At 49.7% G+C, this 25,370-nt stretch overlaps 8 protein-coding genes across 8 annotated transcripts; 2 read left to right on the top strand and 6 right to left on the bottom strand.

The window, feature by feature from the left end:
- Positions 1–2,464: 2,464 nt before the first annotated feature.
- BDQ94DRAFT_154061 (uncharacterized protein) lies at positions 2,465–3,167 on the bottom strand. The gene has a single exon (XM_026768245.1). The coding sequence runs from the start codon at positions 2,746–2,748 to the stop codon at positions 2,533–2,535; it is 216 nt and encodes a 71-aa protein (XP_026620400.1). The 5' UTR covers positions 2,749–3,167; the 3' UTR covers positions 2,465–2,532.
- A 4,978-nt stretch (positions 3,168–8,145) lies between these two features.
- On the bottom strand, positions 8,146–8,383 carry BDQ94DRAFT_154060 (uncharacterized protein). The gene has a single exon (XM_026768244.1). It carries the CDS (start codon positions 8,360–8,362, stop codon positions 8,174–8,176), a length of 189 nt encoding a protein of 62 aa, XP_026620399.1. The 5' UTR covers positions 8,363–8,383; the 3' UTR covers positions 8,146–8,173.
- Positions 8,384–9,912: 1,529 nt separating this feature from the next.
- BDQ94DRAFT_154059 (FAD binding domain-containing protein) lies at positions 9,913–11,915 on the bottom strand. The gene has a single exon (XM_026768243.1). The coding sequence runs from the start codon at positions 11,559–11,561 to the stop codon at positions 9,993–9,995; it is 1,569 nt and encodes a 522-aa protein (XP_026620398.1). The 5' UTR covers positions 11,562–11,915; the 3' UTR covers positions 9,913–9,992.
- BDQ94DRAFT_163692 (uncharacterized protein) lies at positions 11,723–11,977 on the bottom strand (the record flags this gene model as incomplete). The annotated part of the gene is made up of 1 exon (XM_026769797.1): positions 11,723–11,977. One exon carries the CDS (start codon positions 11,975–11,977, stop codon positions 11,723–11,725), a length of 255 nt encoding a protein of 84 aa, XP_026620397.1.
- Positions 11,978–12,139: 162 nt separating this feature from the next.
- BDQ94DRAFT_154058 (U2 snRNP complex subunit HSH155) lies at positions 12,140–16,219 on the bottom strand. Its single transcript, XM_026768242.1, has 2 exons — positions 16,093–16,219; positions 12,140–16,033 (listed from the first exon to the last, which is right to left on the bottom strand). Exons 1-2 carry the CDS (start codon positions 16,100–16,102, stop codon positions 12,345–12,347), a joined length of 3,699 nt encoding a protein of 1,232 aa, XP_026620396.1. The 5' UTR covers positions 16,103–16,219; the 3' UTR covers positions 12,140–12,344.
- Positions 16,220–18,311: 2,092 nt separating this feature from the next.
- On the bottom strand, positions 18,312–20,043 carry BDQ94DRAFT_117414 (putative plasma membrane SNARE protein (Sec9)). The gene is made up of 2 exons (XM_026763700.1): positions 18,657–20,043; positions 18,312–18,601 (listed from the first exon to the last, which is right to left on the bottom strand). The coding sequence occupies exons 1-2, from the start codon at positions 19,854–19,856 to the stop codon at positions 18,542–18,544; spliced, it is 1,260 nt and encodes a 419-aa protein (XP_026620395.1). The 5' UTR covers positions 19,857–20,043; the 3' UTR covers positions 18,312–18,541.
- Positions 20,044–20,160: 117 nt separating this feature from the next.
- Positions 20,161–22,824, top strand: BDQ94DRAFT_117401 (Sec1 family protein). Its single transcript, XM_026763699.1, has 4 exons — positions 20,161–20,487; positions 20,571–20,766; positions 21,047–21,258; positions 21,317–22,824. Exons 1-4 carry the CDS (start codon positions 20,410–20,412, stop codon positions 22,811–22,813), a joined length of 1,983 nt encoding a protein of 660 aa, XP_026620394.1. The 5' UTR covers positions 20,161–20,409; the 3' UTR covers positions 22,814–22,824.
- A 1,312-nt stretch (positions 22,825–24,136) lies between these two features.
- BDQ94DRAFT_175700 (DUF3455 domain-containing protein) lies at positions 24,137–24,982 on the top strand (the record flags this gene model as incomplete). The annotated part of the gene is made up of 2 exons (XM_026772545.1): positions 24,137–24,799; positions 24,875–24,982. The coding sequence occupies 2 exons, from the start codon at positions 24,137–24,139 to the stop codon at positions 24,980–24,982; spliced, it is 771 nt and encodes a 256-aa protein (XP_026620393.1).
- Positions 24,983–25,370: the final 388 nt, after the last annotated feature.

Here is a 25,370-nt window from a genome sequence, read left to right as displayed (position 1 = left end):
TAGTAGTAGTAGTAGTAGTAGTAGTAGTAGTAGTAGTAGTAGCAGCTATGCTGTGGGTAGAGTAAAGAATTCAGCCTGCAATTTGAAGGTGTATGCGTAAACTTGCTTACTGCTACCTACGCACTCACTACTTAGTATGTAGTGGTTAAAAAGGACGGGTTGGTGTTGGGGATGAGATTGCAGCTGTGAGGGGGGTTAAATACAAATCTTCCCGGTCGCAAGTCTCACGAGCTCTAATTTACTTACGATACCTACAGTATACCTTAAAGAGGTAGTAGTATCTTGCCCTCTTTTCTTTTTTATAATTATTTACTCCATCCAGGGTTCCTATTTGAGGGAAAGAGGAGGAGGGTGGGAAAGGGACGCATCATCAGTGAGGCGTTGCAGAAGGGGGCGAGCGACGAGAGTTTCCCTCTCAACTCACTTACTCACTTCCTTCTTACTCCATCTCTATCCGTAGTCTACCTTCCTGGTTCGTATCCACTGAACACAAGTCCTGCAGTCAATGGCCGAGGAGAATACCAACCTACCTATGGGAAACGTCTCAGAATAGTCTGAATCCTGGCTCATATTCATGTGCAATTTATTCTGTACCTAGGGTGGTTTCAACACACTACACACACCCCCCCTGGTCATTCGCAATGCTTTCCTTAATAACATGCCACCTGTGATATCTATACTTGCTTTGTGGGCCAATAGAGATCGCGATCACACTACTTACTCCCTACTGTAGCATCTCCTCCGGACGCATGATGCTTCCCAACCTCTACTTACTTACCTAGAACCGTATTCAGCTCCGTTTCTCGGCACGGAATCAACGGGAGGATGAGAATGAGGATGATGACGGGCAACTTCAGACCGAGAGGGCTCGGTTATGCCCGTGCTGTAGTTAGACGAGCCAGCGCAATTCCTTTATCATTCGTGACGGTGGTCGATGTGTGATGCCGACTTCGGGGTTGGATGGTTGCTTATGATGCAATTGGCGGCGGGTCAATGCCACCAAACTCCCACTCTCTACACGGTCGCAGGGCAACTACTCACAACAAGTAATAACAATACCTGGGAGATAAAAGAAATTTCCCTTTGCAACGAGAGGGGCAAAATGATCTATGCGTTTTTGTGTCTGCTCTTTCCAAATACTCCTCTTCTATCTAGTATTCTGCGCAATGCTCATTCTCGGGGCAACCAGGATGCTTGCTTGCTTGCTTGCTTGCTCCACCTGAAAGGAAGGGTGTGGGATTCCCAGAAGAGGCGAGCCGAAATCGCTAAATGGAAAAGAACGATAGGTATGCGCGGGCTGGGCTTGTACGGAAGTAAGTGGGAAAGTAGTGAAGAGGCCCAAGCGGGTGTGCATTGCGTAAACTTCAGCAAGAATAATCCCGCGACCCGAGATTGGAGGGGACGGGGGGGAACTGGAGGTTGGGAAAGAAATTGAAATTTTTGTTTGGGGCTATTTTTGGTCGGAAAGGAATGAGTGAGTACTATCTGGTAGTGGTAGTGGTAGTAGTAGACAGAAGAGAATGCGTGTATATTCAGGCAACCTATACAACAAGAATTTAACGATTACTATAGGATCGAATCAGAAAGGTACTTTTGGCTGACGACGACAAACATCTGAGACGCAGCTTCAGATGGTCACACAAACTTGAGTCCAGTTCTTTCATGGGGGGGGTTTGTTTGAAAAGCCAGCTCCCGGCTTGGCTGATTTGCCTCTTGACCGCTGGATCCGCTTTTTCCTGAGCGGAACCGTGCCTTCTTAGAAAAGACAAACGCCACCCAGTAGAGCGCCAACCATCCGGATCTCACCGCTTTTCCTTTTGCTGTCAACCATCCCCGGGGTCTCCAACAACTAAGGGGAGGGGAGGGGAAGGGGGAGGGGCCCAGTAGCCAGCAGTAGCCCAGTAGCCAGCAGTAGCAGCAGCAGCAGCAGCAAACTAACGCTCACCTCGACTCAATCCATCGACTCCATAACTAAGCGGGCGCCGGCTTGAGAGTTCCCATCGAATCCGTGCCTTAGCGGCATAAGGTTTGCTCTCTTTTGCAGGGATTGCACCTAAGCCTATCCCGGCAGCTCGTAAACTACCGAATGAGGAAGCGCACCCTCCCCCTTGACACGGCACATCATCCCCAAAAACGCGTAACTGGACCCAGAAACGGTCGGCCAATCATCAGCCACAACCCACTTTGAGGGGGTGGGAGGGGGCCCGTCCTGACCCTTTTTTTCCCCTAAACCATTGCGGGGAGTCCCGATCGGGTAATCCGGTGGGGAACCCTTTTCCCAATTGCCCTCTCTCACAAAAAGAAAAGAGAAAATCGAACTAAACCAGTCAGCTCGTACCGAGTCGGGGCCCAATTGGAACGGAACCGCTTTGCCTTCCTCATTTGCTGGTTGGCTTTGGTCTGGCCTTACAGCCAGCCTTCTTTACTACCTCCCTTAGTCGCTGTCTGTATAGCCAGCCTAGTACTTACTTTACTCTTGTAGCTCGACAAGGCAAAGCATCACTAGTTCGGTGGCGAAAAATCATGGCTTACTTACAAACAGAGATGCTTAAGGAGAAGAAACAAAAATAATACAGACACGAATTGAAACTCTCGGGGAAAGACACTCCATTTTCCGGGATTGGACGGTAGTTTGTTCCCCCGAAGCCAAGTTTCCACGCTTTTGACTTTGGTGACAGAAGCATCGACGCAAAGCATGGAGCAAACCAAGATATGGCAGTAGTATTGCCAATTGGATATGGGTCTCATACACACTCACAGCAAGTAGACTACAGTGGGTAGGCCCTTGCACCTCTCGCTAATTAGATGATGGTGGTGGTACTCCATAGTTGCCGGTGAAGTCATTTCCTTCCACCTAGGCAGAGTTCATAGCCGTGGTGTTGTTATAATTAGGACTTTTTAATTTCGCTTCTTCACTGGACTGTGGATAAACACCGAACGTCTAGACTGGCTTATACACCTGACTATCGGCGCCAAGGGACATAGAACCAACAGCATTTCCGAAGATTCCGAGATGAAAGAGGGGGGGAAGAATATTTACCAAGATATTTGGATACTGTATGCTATGTTACTGATAACAGGTAGCTATGATCCTCAGTAAGTAAGTAAGTAAGTAGTAGTGTAAACTAAATCTACCTTTCTACTTCGATCAGATAGAACATCACGACCATCATCAATCTTGAGAAACTCGGCATCTCGTCGATCATCCTGACGTCGGCAATAAATAGCCAGCCAGCTACTAGCTAGACTAGATCAATAGATAGATAAGTGGCACCAAGCACCACATCCCCATCATTCCGTCTCCCAATCACCAATCCACGCCAACATCAAAGCAATAATCTAAAATCCCAATTTCTTCAGGAACACGGACGATCATCATTCAAACTGCGGACCCCCCTACCTAGTACCTTACTACCTACACAGCAAGCCAAGTAGCAGCATACACTACAATAGACTATGGAGTCGAACTAATAACCCTAAGTAAGCATAGTAGCATTAGCAATCAAATTATCAAGCTACAGAGCTGGGGAGCGAGTCAGGCATATTTCCCCTTTTTCGATAATTCTATTTTATTTTTCGTCGGTTTTTAACACCATCTGTCAATCTGCACGGGGCTCCTTTCTTGGCAGATCCCACACGGCAGATCGTCGTTGATTGGCATGATGGCGTTTTGGCTTACTTGCCTTTGCTTTGCTGCTCCTATCTTACTGTAGGTAATAGGTATGGATGTATAGCATTCTGATGTCAGACCATAGGGAGAGGAAGGAAGGGAGGGAGGGAAGAAGAAGGTATGTAAGATTAGTTTTTCGCGCTTATTCTCTTGTTTCAACGTAAGTAAATAAATGTCAAAGTATTGGAGTGTATCATGTGGCTATAGATACGAGTACATACGAAACTACCAATTTACACACCAGTAGTAGCACTCCGTAGTGAACCACCCACGGCAAGTCAAAAGCGAAAATATAAAAAAGAAACACTTACCTACGAAACTTAACTTCAGCTCCATCTGTGGTATCCATAGATCGCGCACCGATGTATCTATTGCCATCCCTCCTATCCCCCTAGGAACGAACCAGATACTCGAGATACCCGCGGGAAACCAAAGAAAAGAACCCCGAAATTAAGACCACAAGACAGCGAATAGCGGGGCAGAATAGTACTTAGTAGCCATGGACGTGGGGACCAAGCGAAGAGGCAAAATAATACTAGACAAGTAACTAGAACATGAAGTGAACTTTCCATGAATCTTCTTTTGCGATTTTAGGTGTAGCGTTGGCGTTGGCGTTGCGTGCCAGCTTTCTTTCTTCTTTTTTCTCCCCTCGTAACTCGGGAACCCTAAATGAGATGAGATTTCATAGTTTGGTTTGTTCGGTATCTCTACTAACTAACTAGCTAACTAGTAGATTGTTGGGTCGGGAAGAGGGGCGGCGGCGTGCTGGCGTATGTTCTCTTTTGGAGTTACTTTAGATGGAGTGTGGAAGATTTGTTCAATTGGAGGTGGTGGATGGGTACAAATCAAGTGTGAGTAAGTAGTGCATGGTTCGTTCCCGCGGCAGCCCATACCCAAATTTTTGACAGTCCCCATAGCGATGGATCCCTTGTCCAATTGTTCATATTGTTTGGTTCCTCATCCACTCAGCTCGCAAACCCACTCGCTCGCTCCTCCTCCCCCCTCCCGCGTCCCCTAGTAGACTAACCTTTTGGGGCTGCATGGGTCCGCGGATGTGGATGGGGAGGGACTGGCTGACTTAGGGACGAACCAGAGGATTATTAAACCGGGAAATGCGAAAAAAGAAATATCCCAGACGGGTAAAGGTGGCGTGGACCACAGTCCGAAAAGGGAAGCCCCGCCAAGATGAGAATGAAAGGTCATCAATCAATCGCGGCAAAGCGAGAAAATCCAGTTCCCGTGCGGCAGAGAACTAGACTACTAACTCTGCTTTGCTTTGCTTTGCTTTACTTGCTTGCTTACTTACTTACTGTTATTAGTACTTTCCAGACTACTTTTCTAGCCAGATTACGGAGGTGCTCTGGATGTGTCTGTGTGTTCTGTCTTAAGTCCCACTCACTAACTATTGCGCAATTGCAATAGCAATGTGTCAGAGGAACCTGATCCCAGGTGTTGAGTCGTTCAATTGGTATTGATGTTCCTGATTGGTCCCCTACCCCGATATACCACCGCGACTCCAACCATTCGGGAGATCCACATCCGCTTAATTTGCAGCCCGGTCAAAATGTAAGAGTTAAGCAATCTGCGTCGCAGGTAAGAAAGTAAGCAGCAAAGCAACATTAATCAATCCATCTCCGTGAGATTCCGTCGCCTGTACATACATACATACGTATTTAGAAAATGAGGACTACTAGTACAGTCTCGGTGGGAAAGTAACTCCATCCAATAGAAGAAACAGAGGTCAGAGAGGAGCCATGGGCGGGTCAGGCCTGGTTTAGCGTGCAAACTAAGATCCAAACGCAACGAGCAGAAATCACCAGTCACGCTATTGGCAAACCACGCTATGATTCAATTTGCTCAATCCCTGGACTAAGCAAAAGCAGGGAGGGCATGTTAGCCACATCCCCCGGGGACGGCAGATAGTCGATAGCCGAGCTTGGCTCTCACAGATAACCCAATCACAGCTGGAGCCCCACAGAAGCTGACGCGTGCACATCTCACAGCGCTATACCACTTTGGGGTGGTGCTTTCCCCGTTCCAGTATATGGTTTGTTGTCAGCAAGGGTTTCTTTTGTCATGGTTTTTTATAATATCGAATTATCATAGTTATTGGATGGATATAATTTACGCAGGCGCAGGGCACGCAAGCCTGCTTTTCTCGAAAATTTTACATTTGGTACGTACAGACAAGTAAAGTAGCTTTACCCAGCACAGTGGTAAGTTTTCGCTTTTCGCTTGGTTACAGATCAGGATCTAAACCAGAACTGGTGGACAGACACACCATAGAAAAGAAGATAGACATTTACCCAAACAACTCTAATTAACTCTGTCCAAGAGTCAAGAAGTTAAAGCCCGTATCGGCCTCCATTCTGAACCCCGCAAGCCCGTTGACCAGAATCCCTGCGTGCGATCCTGGCGGGCTCCACCGCCCACCAGGACACTGCCACTCTCAGGGTTGCGGCTAGCAGCCACCTGAAACGCGCCGGCTCATTCTTGGCCCTGTCGAAGGGTTGGACAAAAATGAAGTTCTAACGCCAGTCCGGGCTCCACCGGGTTTACTCTTCAAGAACATGTAACTGAGCTCTGGTTGGCTTGGCCATGATATCACTTCCCCCCCTCTTCCGTGGCAGTTACGAAGGCATGCCACCACCACCAGTAGTCTTTGCAAAGAGACTACGCTTCTCTTGGAAGGTCGTAATTATTGCTGGCGAACGCAACAATCTTATGTTTTATTAAATGTATCTAATAATAACAATGATATTATCAAAGCGCGATGTCCTGTTCTGTTTTAGATGGTTTCTCTTTGTTTATTTTATTATTGTTTATTTCTTTCTCATTCACAACATAGGGAAAGCAGAACCCGAACTCGACTCCTACTACTGCATAAGACTGGGATGTGAGGTGAGTTTCAGGGGTTGTTGTGTGGATGGGGGTTCTGGTGGTAAAGCAGACTGGTCTAATGCCCACATCCCTGACCATTATCTTCAGCTCACCTGACAGCATACATCTGTGCGCGGTGGATGTACTCCAAACTCTGTGCCACCACCCGAGGAGAGAGCCACCCACGGAGTATCTACCTCCTACACTACTTCCTACTTTGTGTACAGCAGAGATGTACGTAACACTTTATTCGTACCTACATTTGCGGGGATTTCCGACGATATCCCTGAGACAAGACCAGACAAGACGTGCACGACACACACGACACATGAGACATTGCATCAGAGCGGACACCGAAAAGGGGAAAAACCAAAAAAAAAAAACCGCCACCAGCAAGCCATGATACTCCGTAGTGTAGGACCCTGAATGAAATCAAACCCGACTAAGCTTCCTGCGACAGCCGCGTCTCTAGGATCCCCCGACGGGACAGAAACGAGTCTAGTGTGCAGGAAGTGGAGCAAGCCACCATCACCCCCTTGGCGGGATGTCAAAAAAGGTGATGTATGGTAGTGACTCAGTGTGTGAGCGTGTGTGGGTGAGGCCTCGTGAGAATCAATCACACACTCTCTCACACACTAAAGATAGACAGATGTCATCCCGCAGAGCAGTAGTCGTCATTGTCATCTTCATTGACTTACGAATCTGAAACAGTCTGATGGATGAGTTTATCTGATTGTGTCTCGAGTTGATTAAAAAACCTGGTTTAAATGTTCGTGCGCGAGCAAAATAAGTTCCAATTTCTCTCTCATCCTCTTTTTTAATATTAAAATGGAGCCGCGATTTGAAATCGCCAACGGCACATCGGGTTCAACTAGTCCTAGCGCTTGATCAATGCGCTACGTTCCTGCTGAGTTGATCCATGTGTGCGAGCGCCATGGATTGAATCTGCGTTTTTAATTTCTGATGACCTTTTTTTATATATTTTTAATTATAATTTAATTGCTCTTTTTCTATTAATATAACTCTTGTTATAGAGACCCTGCATTCCGAGCTAACGCCAAGAGGAAGCTGTTAGACGTCATAAGCTCTCGTGTCGTGGTCTCTCTCTCTCTTTCTTTCTCTCGTTCACTTCATCGCTAACTACAGTAACTAATTAGTGGGCATCCGACGTACCTTAATCTCTCTTACAGGGGTCCGGGAGAAAGGAGAGGGAGAGAGATGGAACTACGGAGTACACGAATCCAAAACTATTAGCTACCAAGACCTCCATCCTTCTCCTCATCTGGATCCAATTCGGCTTCACATGTTCCCTCGGAATCGCAAACAATTATTTCCTTTCAATTTTTCCCAAACCAAGCTTTGTCATGCCGAACAATGACATGACTAAGTGGAAGAAACAAGGGATGAATACCAGTCCACCTTCACTTACTTTACGAACTACGTAGTACTACCCTGGAAATAATTTCCACTAATCTTATCCTATCAATCCAACACTAAGTAGGGTTGCATCCGAAGGGGGGAAGAAAACACTAGTCAGTAAATGGAGCAGGGGCCCATGTGGTGCAGAAATGAAAACCGAAAGTGAAAAAAAAAGGCCTAGGCACAATGAACAAATTATTCATTTCATTCCTCATGCAGATGATGCCCAATGCTAATTGCAATTAATGTGATGACGACTTCAACTGCTGGTGCTAATGCTGGGGCACACTGCATGCACTGCCTTTTTTCTGTTTTCCCGGCACGGAGTACAGTAGTCCAACTGCATGTGTGCCTGGATAATATGGTGATGGTGATGGTGATGGGATTGATCATATGCTTGTTATACTTCCTAGGTAAACTACGGAGGGGTCTAGTTACATGGTGTGATAAGTTCCGATTGTGTTTAAGGCAGAGGAAGTTAATTAAAGGCAACTTTCAGAGGTATTGTCGATGTCTGTGCTTAATGTTAGTTAGTTACTACTGTGGAAGTGACTCAGATGTCTGATGTCTACAACACAACTCCTCCGAACCAATAACTATTCTTTCGTACCTCCGATGTTTAACTGCGCTTAGGTCATCATCATCATCATCAGAGACTGAATAGCTACAGCGCTCAAGCCTCTTCACAGCTAGTTACCTACCTACCTAACAGTAAGTAAACACTCATCGCTAAACACCACGACACAATCTATAGAAAAGAAATACTACCGATAGAACCAGTCCCCGATTAACCCAATAGGGAAAAAGCACCTCCTACCCAGGAATGTCATCATCATCATCGACAACAAGATATAAAAAAAGAACCACCACCACCTCCACCTCCACCATCCACAGATTACAGTATCCCAGGTACCTACAGTAGTTACCTACTATCCACCACCTCCCTAGAACTACCCCAATAGGCAACTCAACTAATACCCAAGTAGACAGATAGTCTAGTCTAATAAGTTGAATGCCAAAAAAAAAAAAAAGCTGAAGGACCCACACCCACCACCACCACCACCAACATCATCTCCATCCCGTCATACCAAAAGCAACAGCAAACCCCACCCTAACCAACCCCAACCAATCAAACCACTCTAAATGGGTTGTGCTCCTTCCCCACAACACGGAACAAGCAGGGCCAAGCCCACACATGACATGGGCTGATGGAGAAGGCTTACGCGGCAACATACCTACACCTTTTTTTTTGGTACTATTCTATCTTAGTCTAACTAGTTAGAGGCATCCATCTGTCTTTTGTCATTGTTGGATTTGGTTTTTGCCCTGCTGCAGGGTTGCAGGGGCTTGGCGGGCTGCAGTGCAGGGTAGGGGAGGGGGGGGGGGAGTGGCTTGCGTGGATTGAAGTTTAGATTTCATGATGATGGTGATGATGATGGTGATGGGATTGTTGGTTGGTTTGTGCGTAGGGAGATGGAGGAGGGAGAGGGGGCGGTGGGTTGATGTCGTATTTTGTGGATTGTAATTATTGTGATGTGGTTGATGGTGAGAAGGAGATTGGGAGGGAGGAATGACCTCATTGCTTTTTACTGCTACTACAACAACTACTTACTACTGTCGCTTTCTGATCCTGGATGAAGGTGCAGGTGGGTGATTGCACAGTTACTGCCAGTTACTATTAGGAGGGGGTGTTTGTACAGGGAATATGGTGGATGTGTTCTGCTAAAAAAGGCTGTTCGTAGTACTACTGTCGATGAGTGTATGTTTACAGTTGGTTGTAGGAGGCATGATTCTTAGCGAGTGATATATATTGTTGAAGATGTTTATATAGTATTGGCTCATTGTTGCAATAGTATGTAACCACTGCTTGGGGGGGGTTATCACTATAACCAGTAGTACTGTTAGTATCTACTATGGTATTGAAGTCTGCTGTAGATAAATGTATGCATAGTTTATTATTCCTGCTATATGTTAGCGACTCAAGCACTTAACGCTACTATTGTATACTGCTAACATAGCAGTCCTACAACCGTGCCTGCCGGCTCGATACCCTCGCCGCCGCAGCCCGACCAGCTCGTCGTCCAAAGACAGCCCCCGACGTCAATCCACTGCCTCCGGGATAGTTATCATAAAACAGTCCTCCCAGCATCTCCCCTGCGCAGTACAACCCCGGCACCTCTTGGTTCGTTGTCGACGACACCACCGCCGCCGTCTCCGGACGAACCGCCAGTCCACCAAACGTAAAAGTGATGCCCGCCGTGACCCGGACAGCCAGGAACGGTCCTTGATCAATAGGAAGCGCCCAGTTCGACTTGGGAACCGCCAGCTCCAAGCCCTCCGACTGCGTGGTAAGTCCATCTTTGACAGCCGGATCCCACTTCCCACCCGGATGCCTGCGCTGGCGCTCATAAACCGCCTTATTATAGTCATGGATGGTCTGCTCAAAGCGCTTCTTATCCTCGAGATCAAACTCGGCACACTTCTCCGCCAGCTCACTGATCGTGGCCGCGCTGATATGCTGCACTACCTCCGGCCGGTACTCCTCCGACCGCAACCAAGGGATCATCTTGGAGTCCCAGATCTGGAACGCCATGTGGCCGGGCTGGTTGAGAATCTGGCGTCCGATCATCGCATACGTATAGTTGCGCAGATCCGACCCCTCGTCCACGAACCGGTTTCCCTGCCGATTGATCATGATGCCCAACGGATACCCGGACTTGGTGAACTCGTTGGAGATCTCCCGGTCGCCCGTATCGGCCGGTGCGTTAGCATCCCACGCCACGCAGTGACATCCTGACCAGTTGCCCGCCTGCTTGGCTGAGACATCCCGGATCGCCATCTCAAATCCATCCCCGGAGTTATAGGGCGTGCCGCGTACCAGCGCCACGTCCCAGTGTGGTCCAAGGTACTGCGCGCGCATGCGCGGGTTCCCTTCGAAGCCTCCGGCCGCGAGAATCACGGCCCCAGCCTTAACAGTCTGCTCGCGGCCGTGATGCGAAACCACGACGGACGTCACGGCTCCAGAGACCGGGTCCGTTACTAGTTTCTGAGCAGCGGTCGAGAAGAAGACCTTAATGCCCAGTTTCCGGGCTGCTTGCAGGTGATCCTGAATGAGACCCTTGCCGCCATCTTGAGTCTTCAGCGCAAGACCACCCCAGAACTTGAGGCGGCCGTTGACTTCATACGCCTGTCGATTGAAAGAGAGCTGGAAGCGCACGCCATTACTAGCCAGCCACTTGATCGCCGAGTTTGACTCATTGACGAGTGTCTGGCAGAGCTCGCGGTTGGTGCGCCGCCCCGTAACACGGTTCATGTCGCCGGTGAAGTCCTCCACGGTATACGGCTTCATATCAATCTTCTTCGCCGTCTCCGCATCGACATTATTCACGATGGGAAGCAGATCCGGCAATCCGCCGTGGACGGTGCGCATTGCCCCCGCCGTGAAGTAAGAGTTACCTCCTGCCCATTCCTCCGGACATTTATCGATGATAGCAACGTGTTTTGCGCCGGACTGGACTGCCGAAATGGCTGCGCAGAAGCCGGCATTCCCGCCGCCAATGACGAGCACGTCGCATTCTGAGGGAAGAGCCATGATGCTAGAGAGTGATGTGTCTGTGTGTGTGGGTGGGTGTGCCTGTGCGTGCGTGCGTGTATGCGTCAAAGAGAAAAGAGCATTAGTGCATTTAGTCTGCTAAGGGAAGGAGATTGATGATCATCGCATCAAGTAGATACATAGTGCTCTGGGATCTGTGCTCAAGTTGCCTGCGGCTTTGTATGTAGCGACGGACGGCGGGGATGGTGCCGAGGATGGCGGATGGGGGTTGGGAAACGGAGAGTTATGCTCCGTCGGTGCCACGGAGGGAGGCGGAGAGAGTCTTTCCGGTCGGTCTGGGCAGCGCTGCTTGATGTCATCGGAAGTAGGACAGGAATGTTAGGGAGAAAAGTGGATAGCTCTGCTAGAGCGATCGAGGGTGACTCGGATCTCGAAAACGAACGCACGCATGGCATGATGCGCGGAGTGAGTGCGGGTGCTCCCCACGCTGCAATAATTGCGGGGGAGAAAAATAGTCGAGGATCGGTCGGGAATGGAAAGATCGATCGCTTCGATCAATCAGTTGATTACTGCTTTGGCTTACAGAAAGTGCCTAACGGAAAGTAAATGGGATAGAATTATATTGAACGTTGAAATGTTGGATATTGCCATAGACTACTATATCTTAGATAAAGATGGTTCAGACACGCCAAATCCCGCCAGAGAAACACCGTAATTGAACAAGCCCCAATATGATGAGAAGATAGAAAAACACACGGCAGAAGAGGGTACAGAGACAGAGAAGAAGATGATGATAAATGACACGCGCTGGCTGGCTTTTGTTCAAACTATGATAGACAACTCAGTCCGGTCCAGACCATCGTCTTCCAGGCCGGGGTAGTAGGGAATCATCGCGTCCGCACTCTGCACGTACGCATCGTTGTACAGTCGCCAATATGGCGTGCGCACCTTGCGCGCCGGGTGGAACAAGCCTGCCCACACGTAGTTCATGACCACACCGGTGCCGACTGCCATCCGGATCGCATCAATGGCTTCAATGACACGGTCGATGACGTGGGGGCTGGTCTCGAAGATGTTGGGGAACACCAGGTTAAGCAGATGCACCATCGCATCTTCACAACCAAGGCCAACCACGCCCAGCGCGATGTGCTTGACAACGCTGGCTGCGGTCTGCCGATGCACCTGGTCGCGATCGATGAGAGCATCCTCCAGAAGAGGCGTGACTGCGTAGACGTAATCCTTGGCCATCTCGCCAATGTACTCGAACAAGAAGGACATGGCCTTGAGCACACCGTTCTGGACGTTCAGTTCGGGCACACGGTATTCGTTCATCAGAGCCGGCAGAACGGTGAAAGGTGCACAAGTCTCAGCCACAATACCGATGGCGACGGCGGTACAGACACGGGATTGACGTTCTTGGACACGGAGGTTGTTCAGCAGCGTCGCCAACACATCCTGGGGACCGATGGCCTTGGCGATGAAACCGAATGTGTTGTTGGCAGCACGACGGATACCCTTCTTGTGAGCCTTCAGCATGTCCAGCAGCTCGAAGCAGATACGCATCCACTCGCGGGCGTTGACCGATTCGGGGCCACGGTCGGCAATACGACCGACCAGGTCGATCGTGTTCTCCTGCACCTTCTCGTGACGGTTACGCAGGATAGGAGTGAGTCGAGGCAGCAGATCTCTGATAGGAGGCTGCATCTGGTTGATACCAACGACAGTGACGATCGAACGAAGAGCACCAAGGATGGAACCAAGCACCTCGGGGTATTCTTCACCCAAGTATTCGTAGAGCACAATACCAAGCTTGCCCATCAGAGCGTCTTCTCCACACTGCTTCATGACCATTGCAATGCGCGAGATCAGATCCGCAGCCTGCTGACGGACCGTGGCGGATTTGTTGTTCAACCGCCAGAGGATAGTACTGACAATCTGAGGGAGGTAAGGCTTGCAGCGAGTGCCCAGGGCGTTGACCACCGTTCCGAAACCGTTCAGAATCACAATATCCTCGATGCTCTGTTCCTGGAAGGCATAGAGAACACCATCAATGAGTCGTTCCTCCAGCCTCTCGGAGATATCGGCAGCTCCAAGGGCTGCAATAAGCTTCTCCACGGTCTCCACAGTCATCTTCCGGTAGGGCTCGCTTTCATCCTTGAGGTTGTTCACGACGCGCTCCAAGATCTCACCCACACCGACCTTCTGGCCAAGATCCACGGTCGTATCAACAACCTGGCGATAGTTCCTCCTGTCCAGCGCCATACGTCGCACCCAGAAGCTCTTAAAGAAGTCGGTCAACACGTGCTCCTTCAGATAGCTGGCTGTCACACCATCAGTGCTAGCACACTGCGACACTACCTTCAAGACGACCTTCTTCATCTCCTCGTCGGGAGAGGAGAATTCACGAAGAAGGATCTCCATGATCTGACTAGTGTAGTAGTTCGCGTATTCCTCGTCCATGAGAGGGATGATGTAACCGACTGCCTTCAAGAACGCTGCCAGACCCTTACCACGCTGCTTCCGAGCTCCAGTCCACAAGGGGTTGAGGATCTCATCGAAACTCTCGATACCGTACGGGTTGGCAGCTTCGGCCAAAGCAGCCACGGCCAAAGCAGTGACGGTTCTGACTTTAGCTTGCTCGTCGCTCAGGTTGTCGGCGATACAGTCGACCAGCCCCTTCAGATGGGGAAGAATGGCACAGCCCATAAGGATAGGAATTTGCTGAACAATCTTGACACCAGTGTGCCTGGCCTGCCACGACTTCTTACTCCGACACACAGCACGAAGGAAGGGTAGAAGTGCAGGGATACCAAGCGCAGAAGCAACGACAGCAAATGCTCGAGCAGTCGTGTTACGGACGTACTCATCGACATGGTCAATATCGGGACGCATCGTACTAATCATCGTGGCAAGACCGGCCGCCTTGGCCAAGTTGGAGATGATTTCACGACCCTCGACACGAGCATAGTAGTCTTGGTCAATGAGCAAGGGCTCGATGACGACCAGGATCTTGTGAACATAGGGACGAACGAGATCATCCAGCTTGTACAGGACACGGTCAATAACCTTGACCAACAAGTGGCGCTCTTGGTCTTCAAGGGACTTTTCCATAAGAAGTGGGAGAATCTGATTGAAGAGAGGGCCGGCACCGAACTGCCGCGCGTTGTCTGTAAGCTGACGCAGTGCAGTCTTTCTCATAGGCGGAGTGCCGTTCTTCACTTTCAGCAACAGTCTCATAATCTTCCTTTCCTTCAGCTCCTCCACGGACATCGCACTCTCATCCCCACCTTCCATAAGTTTTCCAAAGTAGGCCATATCTTCCGGCTTGAAGAACTGCAAGTCACCAACACCGGGAATTTCGGTCGGTAGCTGCTTGCCCATCGCACGGGCGCTCTCTGGCTCCTGCATCATAAAACCTCCAACTCCTGTCGCACTGGCCATTGGTGCCGGTGTCGCCATAAGCTTTCTCGCGGGGTTCCGGATTGGGGCGTAGCCCGGAGGAGGCTCGAGGATCTTGTAGCCCTCCGAGGGCAGCATCATATCAAGTTCTTCATCCGACAGAGGAGCATTGCGCGCAGAGATATCAGTTCCAAAGCTGGTGGGCATCATAGGCACACCTACTTGAGAAGGATGCATCGGGGTAGCAAGCCCTTGGTTACCCACGGGGGTGGATGCCGCAATGGCCGGCGCTTGATCCCATCGAGAACGACGCTTAGGGGCTTCCTCGGCGGCGGCGCCAGGGACGGCAGGTGCAGGCGTTTGATCCCAGCGGGATCTCTTGGCCTTGGTGTCTGCGGGCTGCGAGGCCTCAGCTTCAGCCGACTCAGTAGGCTCAGATGACACATCCCACCGTTGTTTACGCTTGCGACCGGTGGCGACCGAAACGGTCGAGCCAGCTTCGGCGTTTTCTTTGTCCTCCGACTTCAAGGTGGCCTCATGCTCCTGAACATCGTCCTCTCCACGAGCCTGCTTCTCTGCGATCAGCTTCTGAACACGCTCTTCTTCTTTCTCAAGCTCACGTAGAGCCATAACCTCACGGTAGGTCTGGCCCTCTCCTTCCACGTTTGCATGTGTGTTCGCGGCAAACGGATCAGCTCGTGTAGGCGTCAGCGGACCGCGGTTGAAGCGACGCTTCTGATAGTCCGTTTCGCGATCAGCAATCCTGGCCGCCTTCTCGCGGCCCAGAAGAACGTCCTCCTCTTCCACACCATTGCCTTGGGCAAATTCATCGATCTGGCTCCTTGTCGCGGTATATTGGCCCACCAGACGGTGGCCTCCGTCCGCATCCTCCATGTCTTCATCTTCGCCATTAACGGCGATGGATGTGTCGTATCCCGCATATCTGTCAGCGCCCTCGCGTTCGTAGAGGGTGGTATCGAAGGATTCAGTCAGGGAGGCCTTGGTCGAGTTGTCAGTGCGCTGGCTAGACGGATCAAAGGTCCTAGAACCTTTCTTCGCAGATGCAGCAGCGTTCCGCTCAGCTTGGAGCTTCCGGACAGCTTCGAAATCAGCTAAAAGAGATTGTCAGCCTATCATCAGAAGCAAGATTCGCGATCAGAGGGTTACCTACCGTCGGACATGGTGGCGGTTGTGGAGATCCCAAAGACGAGAAAGAGAACGAACACTCCCAGGCAGGGGTAACAGCAGCTACATTCGGATCAAAAACGGACAATAGCAGCGACCTTGGGGGCGTGGAGGGTGATGCGCTGATGTCTCGCGATGAAAATATCAAGAGGACGTGAGGTGAAGTTCGGCGGCGGGACTAGATTGATGACTAAGATGAGGCACGTGATGGCCATGTAGCTGTCATGGCTTTCGCTTTATCTCACCTTTAGATCACTCACCCTTTGATATTATTCATTTGGGTCCGTTTGTTTTTCTCAACGGCCCTGGATGTGTTAGACATAATCATTTGAATGTTATATCAACTTTGTAGCTTCGTTGTATGTAGAGATGGTTATACCCGTTGCCTTCAGATTGCCACAACAGCAAATTAGTGAATCAGATACTACGTTTCGATACAGTGTTATATCACATCTATAAGGCTCACACTGAGGCTCCAGAAAGTACGAAAAATGGATCCCTATTCAGGAAAAATGTACATCGTGATGTGAACAGGATATTGAATATGTAAGACTGTTTCATGGCTATATATCACCACTTGTTTTGGTATGCATAGCTGCAGTGACCGAAGTCCATACAAGTAGTTAGTACTGCGCATTTTTTCCCTCATGAAACGCCTCACAAATGAGGTAATTAGTACACAATTTGGTGTCTGCTAAGATTAATAAATTGTCCCATGATCTAGGGACTTTGGTGCTCATAATCCAACGAACATTCCTAGAGCTTGCTCCGCCTACAGTCCTGCCACAATGTCATGCTTGAAGTTGTTTGTACCAAGGAACCAGTTTCCATTGTGCGAGAACACTAATTATAGACTGAGGTGCATCTCCTACATACAATCGGATTCGCGCTGTGGCATTGGATCGAGGTCCTTGAATACACATACTCTTCATTATTCGAACCGGATATATATATCATGATATATCAAATTGACCTCTACCACCAACGGTATTTACTACTATTTTGACGACCACTTCATCTATCCCAGAACCGAATATTACGGAATATTTCACATAGAAGAAGACATCTAATCCAAAACGCATCCTCATGCACATGGTTCTGAGGTATATACATTATGTATACAGGATAGTATCACATTTGCAGCCGAAGCTCTTCCAACTTCATCCATACTCTCGTACAACCGTCCGATTACTTACCACAAACAAGTAATGACCGGTCACAATCTTTCAAGCCTAACAGCTCTTTGATACCAAATTAATTATTTGTAATTAGATCTCATTCGAAAATCTGAATGAAACGAATAAATTATAATTGAGCACCTGAAACCAAAAGCTGCTCCAACCGAACAAAAAATCAAAATGACATCATGCCATCTCCACGCGGCTAAAAAGCAACTCCACGCGGAAACAAACCACAAAACGTCCAGAAACAGAGAAAAATCATGAAATTTCCTCAATATCCAGAAGAAGACATCTGAAAACAATAATACAAAAAGACATCTGTCTCTTTTGATCACAGTTCCCACCGTGTTTCAGCCCAATATGCGACTGTTATGTAGCAGATTAATAACGGTTTCCGTGAGGCCATAGCATACGCACACACGCGCAGTGGGGCATACTAGACCACTACTGTCGACATACCGTTCTTAGTTAGATCGGGTTGTCTGTACATGGGTTGTATACGTCAGCTTCTCTTTTCAAAATTAATTCCTTTCTTCTTTGCCAATGTTGTGGGATTCGGACTTAATTACTGATTTGATTACTTGCTGTATGTGTGTGGGGAGTGGGGTTGCAAGGATTGATGATGAGACTATGTGCCTGTCTAATGAGCGGAGGGGGGTGTAATATGATATAATATATGTGGTGTTTCAGGCTTTGTTGGCTGCTTTTGTTTTGCTTCATAATTATTACCTGCTGATTTGGGACGGCATGGGTCGGTGGACTTGCTGTATAGAGTGTATGGCATGGCATGGGTGTGATATTAGTTTGAACGGTGGTGGGTGCATGTGCTTCGGCTATTGGGCATGTAGCCTGTCGAAGGAGGACACGATTACTAGACTGGGCTGAATGATGCTAAGGACCTGAGTAGTACGGTAAGAGTGCTTAGAGCTGACCTTTAGAAAGCATGTGTTCTCGGAGCTCATAGGAAGAAGTTTACTCAATTGCAACGATGTGCGGAATTGGATGCAGAAGACACCCAAAGAGCCGTCAGACTACGTCTAAGCGATATGGAAAGTCCTGAGAATGAGCTAAAATGGTTGACATCTCTATTCGCGACTATTACTTCCTCCGTATGCGAAAAGCAATGACCAAAAGGCCGATAGTAAGCATAATGTAGTATAATACCCAAAACGCCAAGGATATGGTAGCAAGTGGTGATATGCACAGTTGAAAATCGACGGCACCAGGCGGTCAGTGATGGTTCTAAGAGCAAGCCTAGTGGATTCTGTCCAGCTTGGCCCGGTTCATGGCGATCTGATCGTCGACAAAGTCGCTCTACAGCGCAGTTAGTCAAGATTCGAGTTCGTGACAAGAGCTCCAGAGGACTTACCTTGGCCGTGATACGCTCCAAATGACGGTTCTGTTCGTCCAGCTCGCGACCTGTCGCCCGAGCAAGTCCATTCAGGCGGCTCGCAGCTCCTCCAAGCAGGTCCAAATTCTGTTCGATCTCGTTCTCCATCGCCTCATCCTCGCTGTCCGCCTCGAATTGGTACTTGGCACGATCGGTAATGTTGGTCCTGTTGCGCGTGGTCTGCTTGGCCGCCTCCTTGTCGATGTCTCTGAACGTGCGCTCCATCCGCTGGTTGGTCTTGAAAGCCTCCTTCTCGGTACCCTCGCGAGTTTCCCGCTCTGCTCGGTGGGTGTTCAAGATTCGCTCATCACGCTCTCGCCGGCGCCGGGAACTGGTGAAAGGGTTGGACACGTGCACAGCGAACATACTCTTGTTGAGTGTTTTCAACTCCTTAGCCTTCTCCTCCGCGATCCGTCCCTCGACTGTAGCAACATCCAAACTCTTCTCGGCATCATGGATACGCTCTCCCTGAGCACCCAAACGAGCAAGTGTCTCTCGACCCGTCTCTTCGGCCTGGGCAGCCACACGGAGTGCATTGCGAGTTGAGGCGACGTCGCCCTGTTTGATGAAACGGATATCCTGCTTGATGGTCTGAATTTCTTCCTCCTCTTCCTCCTCAGCAGTAAGGTGGCGCTCCTGGTATGTGGAAGTGTTGTACTCGTTGCTGCCTCCGCCATACGCAGCTCCGCCCTCGGAGTAAGGCGGGGGAGGGCCGGCCTGCTGTTGTTGCTGTGCCCGATCCCGAGCCCCTCCAAAAAGCGCATCTCTGTTGCCATCTGCCGCCGCGGGGTCATTGGGATCGGCGCTACCTAATCCTCCATAGCCGCCAGGGCCGTACCGGGAAGCGGCAGGGGCAGCAGGACCCCCGCCACCAAAGCGGTCGGATCCATAGCCGCCTTGGTTTCCATATCGATTTGGCGCATACCCTTGATACTTGTTATCTCCGGGGATGTTATGGGCACCAGAGGGGCCAGCTGCGGGCGGTTGTTCTCCGGCTGGCAGAGGAGCCACACCCGCCTGCATCTTGGCCTTGGTGTAAGGGTCGGTCGGGATAGGTTTAGCGTAGGGGTTAGCAGGCGGCGCAGGGCTCTTGCTCTTCGATCTGGAGCCGAAAAGTGCCAGACGGTTGCCGGAATCTTCGTCATCGTCCCCGGACTTTTTGAAACCGAATCGGCCCATGGCGTGGAATGCGAGTGAGATTAGTTGTCAAGTATGAGGATGAGAGACGGTCAAGACAATGCTAGTAGCGATTAATCCGGTGAACGAAAGGATATAATGTGAAAAGAGGACAGATGGAGGTAGAAAAGGGGATCAGAGAGGGACCAGCGCGAAAGATGTGAAACCAACGATAATAATAATCCAGTTGGTCAGGGGAGCAGCAGCCGTCAGGGAAACGCCTCCTTAGGCATTATTGGACGGAGGGTCGAGACCCAAGGCGGAGGGTAATTCTGATACATCATTCGACACAGAAAAAAAGTTAGTTGTGAGAGTATTGACGGTATCAGAACCACCAATATGACAGGCAGTGCTCGCACTAATCCCCAAACGGCTAGTGGGGTGGCTGGACCCTTTTCGCAGCCACGAACCAGTGGCTGCAAACGTGCAAACTTTCCCACTTCGAGTTGATGGTTGCCTTCGTTTGGCTTCCGCCTTTCCTCTCTCCCTCATCCTCTTCCCTTCTTCCCTTTTCCTCCTCCCCAATCACATCGCCGGAGCATGCTTCACCGCAGCCATGGCGCCGTATCCAGGGTCTGATGCAGACTATTTTAGGGACAAGGCGCGTAGGGATTTGTTAACTCTCCTTGAAGGCGTGAGTAAGCCTCCAACAACGTGTCCCTCAAGGCAGCAGTGATCCTCCTCGCCTCCGTGCATGAGCTGAATCTCGTGGTGCAGGTACGTGGTAAGAAAAACCTTGTCGTCAGTCAGGATCTGGCTGGTCCAGTCGGGCTGTTCGTCAAGTTCTCGCTGCTCCAGGAATACGGTGTAGATCGCGTGTTCCTGCTCGAGAATGGCAACGTGGACTCCTCTCAGCGCAACGTCGTCTTCCTAGTCCACGCGGAAAAGATACGCCAGGTGCGGGCCGTGGCAGGTATGTCCATTTCTTCCGGATCACCACCCCGTCGCCTTATCCCATTGTAAATTCTCTCTCTCTCTATCTCTCTCTCCTGTGCCTCGTCTTGCGATCATTGGCGAAGCTATGCCTCTATATCTCTTCGGGACAAACAGTAGATTACGCAGATCTATCTTCCAACTCTACGTAGTCAGTCAAGAGATCCCAACATAGAGAGATTGTATACAGCTCATCTCTAAGGCTTTCTTTCAAGTCGCGTCCGATTGAATGCCATCAGTATGAGCTAACATGCCTCTAGAACAGATTCAACGCCTCCAGCGCAACGGCAATGTTGAGCATGAAATCTCCATATTTTGGGTTCCGAGGCGGACCCTCGTAAGCAATTCCATTCTTGAAGAAGCTGGCATCATAGGCGACGTGAATATTGCCGAATTTCCACTGTACTTTGCTCCTTTGGAGCAAGATGTGCTGTCTCTGGAGCTGGAAGACTCCTTTGGTGACCTGTACCTGGTAAGGAAGAGCACAACTTCCTGTGTGTCAAACATAATTAACACCTGGTGGCACACAGCACAAGGATCCGGCATGTATTTTCCACTCCGCAAAAGCCCTCATGGACATCCAGCAGAGACATGGCTATTTCCCTCGTATCATTGGCAAGGGTGACCATGCCCGACGCCTTGCAGACCTCCTACTGCGGATGAGAAAGGAGCTTGATGCTGAAGAGAGCTCGGGGTTGGCTGGAGTCTCTGCCAGAGGCCTTCTCCCTAGCGCAAACACTGAAAGCCTTATCATCATCGATCGGGAAGTCGATTTTGGAACTGCGCTCCTCACACAACTGACCTACGAAGGCTTGATCGATGAAACGGTGGGCATCAAGAACAACCAAGCAGATGTGGACACCTCCATCGTCGGGACTACGGCAGTGCCTCAAGCCCAGGAGTCTTCTAAAGCCCCCCAGCAATCCTCAAAACAAGGACAAAAGCGGAAAGTCCAACTGGACTCGTCTGACCAACTCTTCAGCCAGCTGCGTGACGCCAACTTCGCCATCGTAGGTGACATCTTGAACAAGGTCGCACGCCGTCTGGAAAGCGACTACGAAAGCCGGCATGCCGCCAAAACCACCTCTGAGCTCCGCGAGTTCGTCAACAAACTTCCCACTTACCAACTGGAACATCAAAGTCTCCGAGTCCACACCAACCTTGCCGAAGAAATAATGAGAACTACTCGCTCAGATATCTTCCGCAAGATTCTTGAAGTGCAGCAGAACAATGCCGCTGGCGCTGACGCTACATACCATCACGACGCCGTTGAGGAGCTCATTGCTCGCGATGTTCCTCTGAAGACCATTCTCCGTCTGCTCTGTCTTGAATCCTGCATGTCCGGTGGTCTCCGGCCACGCGACCTCGAAAATTTTAAACGCCAAATCATCCAAGCATATGGCCATCAACACCTTCTTACCTTCTGGGCTCTCGAGAAAATGGAACTTCTTCAGCCTCGTTCTTCCGCCACCACCATGCTCCTCCCCACCGCTGGCGCCCAGACCGGCACCAAGACCAACTACGGCTACCTCCGCAAGAACCTCCGACTGGTTGTCGAAGAGGTCAGCGAAAAGGACCCCAATGACGTTGCGTATGTCTATAGCGGTTTCGCCCCTCTCAGCATTCGTCTCGTTCAATGTGTTCTGCAGAAACCGTATATCCTTTCTCTCGTCAGAGGTGGGCCTATCACTGCGGCGACGCCCAGTCCAGCAAGCGCCTCGTCCCCGGGGTGGCTCGGTTTTGAGGACGTAGTGAAGAGTGCTCGGGGCGCTACATTTAGCATTGTACAGAAGGGCGATGATAAGGCTATCAGGGCGCGGCAGACTATTAGTGGCAATAACGCGATCAAGACGGTTTATGTTTTCTTTTTGGGTGGAATTACGTTCACAGAAATTGCGGCGCTGAGATTTATCGCAGCGCAGGAAGCTCCCAGACGGAAGATTGTGATTTGTACGACGAGTCTCATTAATGGCGATCGGATGATGGATGCAGCGATCGAGAAGGGGAGTTTTACTAAGCTTGAGTGAAGATTAGGTAAAGACATACTGTTAGCGATTGATGATATCAGCTCCACATTGTATGACAATTTGGATCTGTAGGTAATGCTTCAAAGACTATAATCTGGTGCACCGCTACCCATCGCACGTCTCAGTATCCCCATAGATTCAACATAATAATGCCTGACACGGAAGCACGACTGATTATGCTCACAGTATTTCCTTCGAAGTCACCGCGGCTTATAGCAAGCAGTAACCATGTCATAAAAATAAGCGCCTCCATCACATATGAGCCATCTTTCCAAGCCTTTTTGTGGGGTGTCGACATAAAGAATACGCTGTGCGTTCAGAGCTGCGAATAGAAACAACCAAGCGGTCTGAGATATCTCTGCATGCAAGTAGCCACATACTATGTCACTGCAGCTGGCGTACCAAATCGCCTACGCGCAGGGTTAATTTCACACAGCACCAATAGCTTTAAAGGACATTGTGTGCCACGAACTGCGCATGACATTGTGCATGTATGTAACTCCACCAACTCCCCACGATTATATCGAATAATAAAAGCAGGCGCTAACTCGGCTATACGACCGCAGGTGTACCTAAATTAAGAGATTCTGGTTCGGAATTGTTTTCATCGGCCGATGCATGGCCACGAGGGCAACGGCGCTTACATCAAACCTTGTTGGTTTTATGCGCGTCTCACACCCACTGCCGTCCACGAATGCTTGTTAGACAGATTTCAAGGTAGATTACACAGGCTTGTGGCTATATCCGCAAGGCTACTTTGGGTGTAGCGCCTGTGCTGCCTATAGGATATAGCTTGCTGGCCGGGGGTCCATGCTATGTCCGACTGACTTGGTTGAATGTTGGAGGGTTGTTGCCTGCGGATTGTCTTTGCATGCGAGATATCAAGGATACTGAAGTTATTCTTTCTGCTACTTTGGAATAAGGCTTCTGTATCGTTGACTCCAGTCCTTACCGGCTACTTTGTGCTGGGGCAGTGTATCTGGCTATCCAACATATCGTTGCTTGCGTGTATCAGTTGGACTGGATTGATCCAGCATGGCTTAGAGAGAATCCTGAGGGCTGTCAAGGCAGACTGGTTATACTATATTTCTTTTGAGAATTGATATTAAGTGCATAGGTGTTGAACCAGTGAATATCAGTATCTGCAATAACTGAGTGGATCATTCACTTTCTAGTTATATATGTCGATGCTTCCTTCCATCAGAACAGCTTTCTCCTCACCACCAGCCCACTTCTTCCTCTGCTTGAGTTGAGAACAGGAACTCACAATTCAAACCGTTCGCAAGCTACTCATCTATCATCCAAGAAACAAACATCTCCACCATGATGCTTTTCAACTACCTCCTCGTCTTTCTCCTTCCCCTCCTCGTCACCGCAATCCCACACTCCACCCCCGATGATTCCAATAACACCGACACCGACATTGACACCAACGCCAACGACATCCTAACCACCACCTCCATCTTCAGCTCCACCATCTCCACCCTCAAAGGCCTTGACCTCACTTCCTGCTCGCTCAATACCACCACTCTCAACATCAACTACAACCTCACAGCTCTCCCCACCCCAGCCACCAACCTCACCCTCCAGCACGTTGCCCTCGGCCGAGGAACTCAAAACTACACTTGCTCTTCACCTCAGAACACCACCAGCAAACCCACTTCCGTCGGCGCCCTGGCCACCCTCTTCGATGCCTCCTGCATCGCCTCGGTCGACGAGGAGCTCCTGCACCACCTCCCTGCCCTCGTGCAAGGCATTCCCCTCGAAACGCTGGACTTCCTCGCCACGTTGATCAGCCTGGCTGGTGCGGGAGAGGGCATTCTCGGCGAACATTGCTTTACGGGGAATGGGCAGCCGTCCTTCGATCTTAGGTTTAGTGGGGATGATGATTGGGCTACGATGAAGAAGGTTGCTAGTGCTAATGCCCCGAAAAGTGTGGATGTGCCGTGGCTTAAGTTGGTGGAGATTGAGGGAGAGGGGATTAAGGTATGTCTTGTGTTGCCTCTGTTTCTGTGTTTGTGCTTGTGTGCTTGGGATAATTGGTATTAATAATAATGCTAGGAGGTGTATCGCGTTTATACGGCTGGTGGTGTTAGTCCGGCTACCTGCGAAGGACAGGAGGGCGAGTTTGAGGTGGAATATGCGGCGGAGTATTGGTTTTATGGATGATGGTGAATATGCTTCCATTCAATGATTAGTAGCTGGTTGCTGGAGGTTTGCTCTTGTGCTTTGATGTGAGGGAGGGTATACATTTATTATCAGGTGATTATGGTAGTTTGCGCTGGTGACTATTGGCTTTAACAGCCTATTTTATTGAGCAACCTAAATACATAGTTATTATGCCACAGAGACAGAAGGGCTCCAGTCGTACTGTTTTATAAAACCAAGATAAGATACTATCGACATATTCCGTCTACTACAGTAGCATAAACCACACACTCTCCATCTCGACAGAGCCATAGCAACTTAATGTCTATACCCACACAACCTATAATCAGCAGCTTCTATAACTCAACCGCCAACTACAGCGCTTAAATTCAGCCACGCCCGCATTTCT

This window comes from Aspergillus welwitschiae, assembly GCF_003344945.1.
Source record: "Aspergillus welwitschiae strain CBS 139.54b unplaced genomic scaffold BDQ94scaffold_61, whole genome shotgun sequence".
Lineage (NCBI taxonomy): Eukaryota > Fungi > Ascomycota > Eurotiomycetes > Eurotiales > Aspergillaceae > Aspergillus > Aspergillus welwitschiae.
Note: the sequence above shows the minus strand (reverse complement) of the source record. Positions and strands in the feature narration are given on the sequence as shown.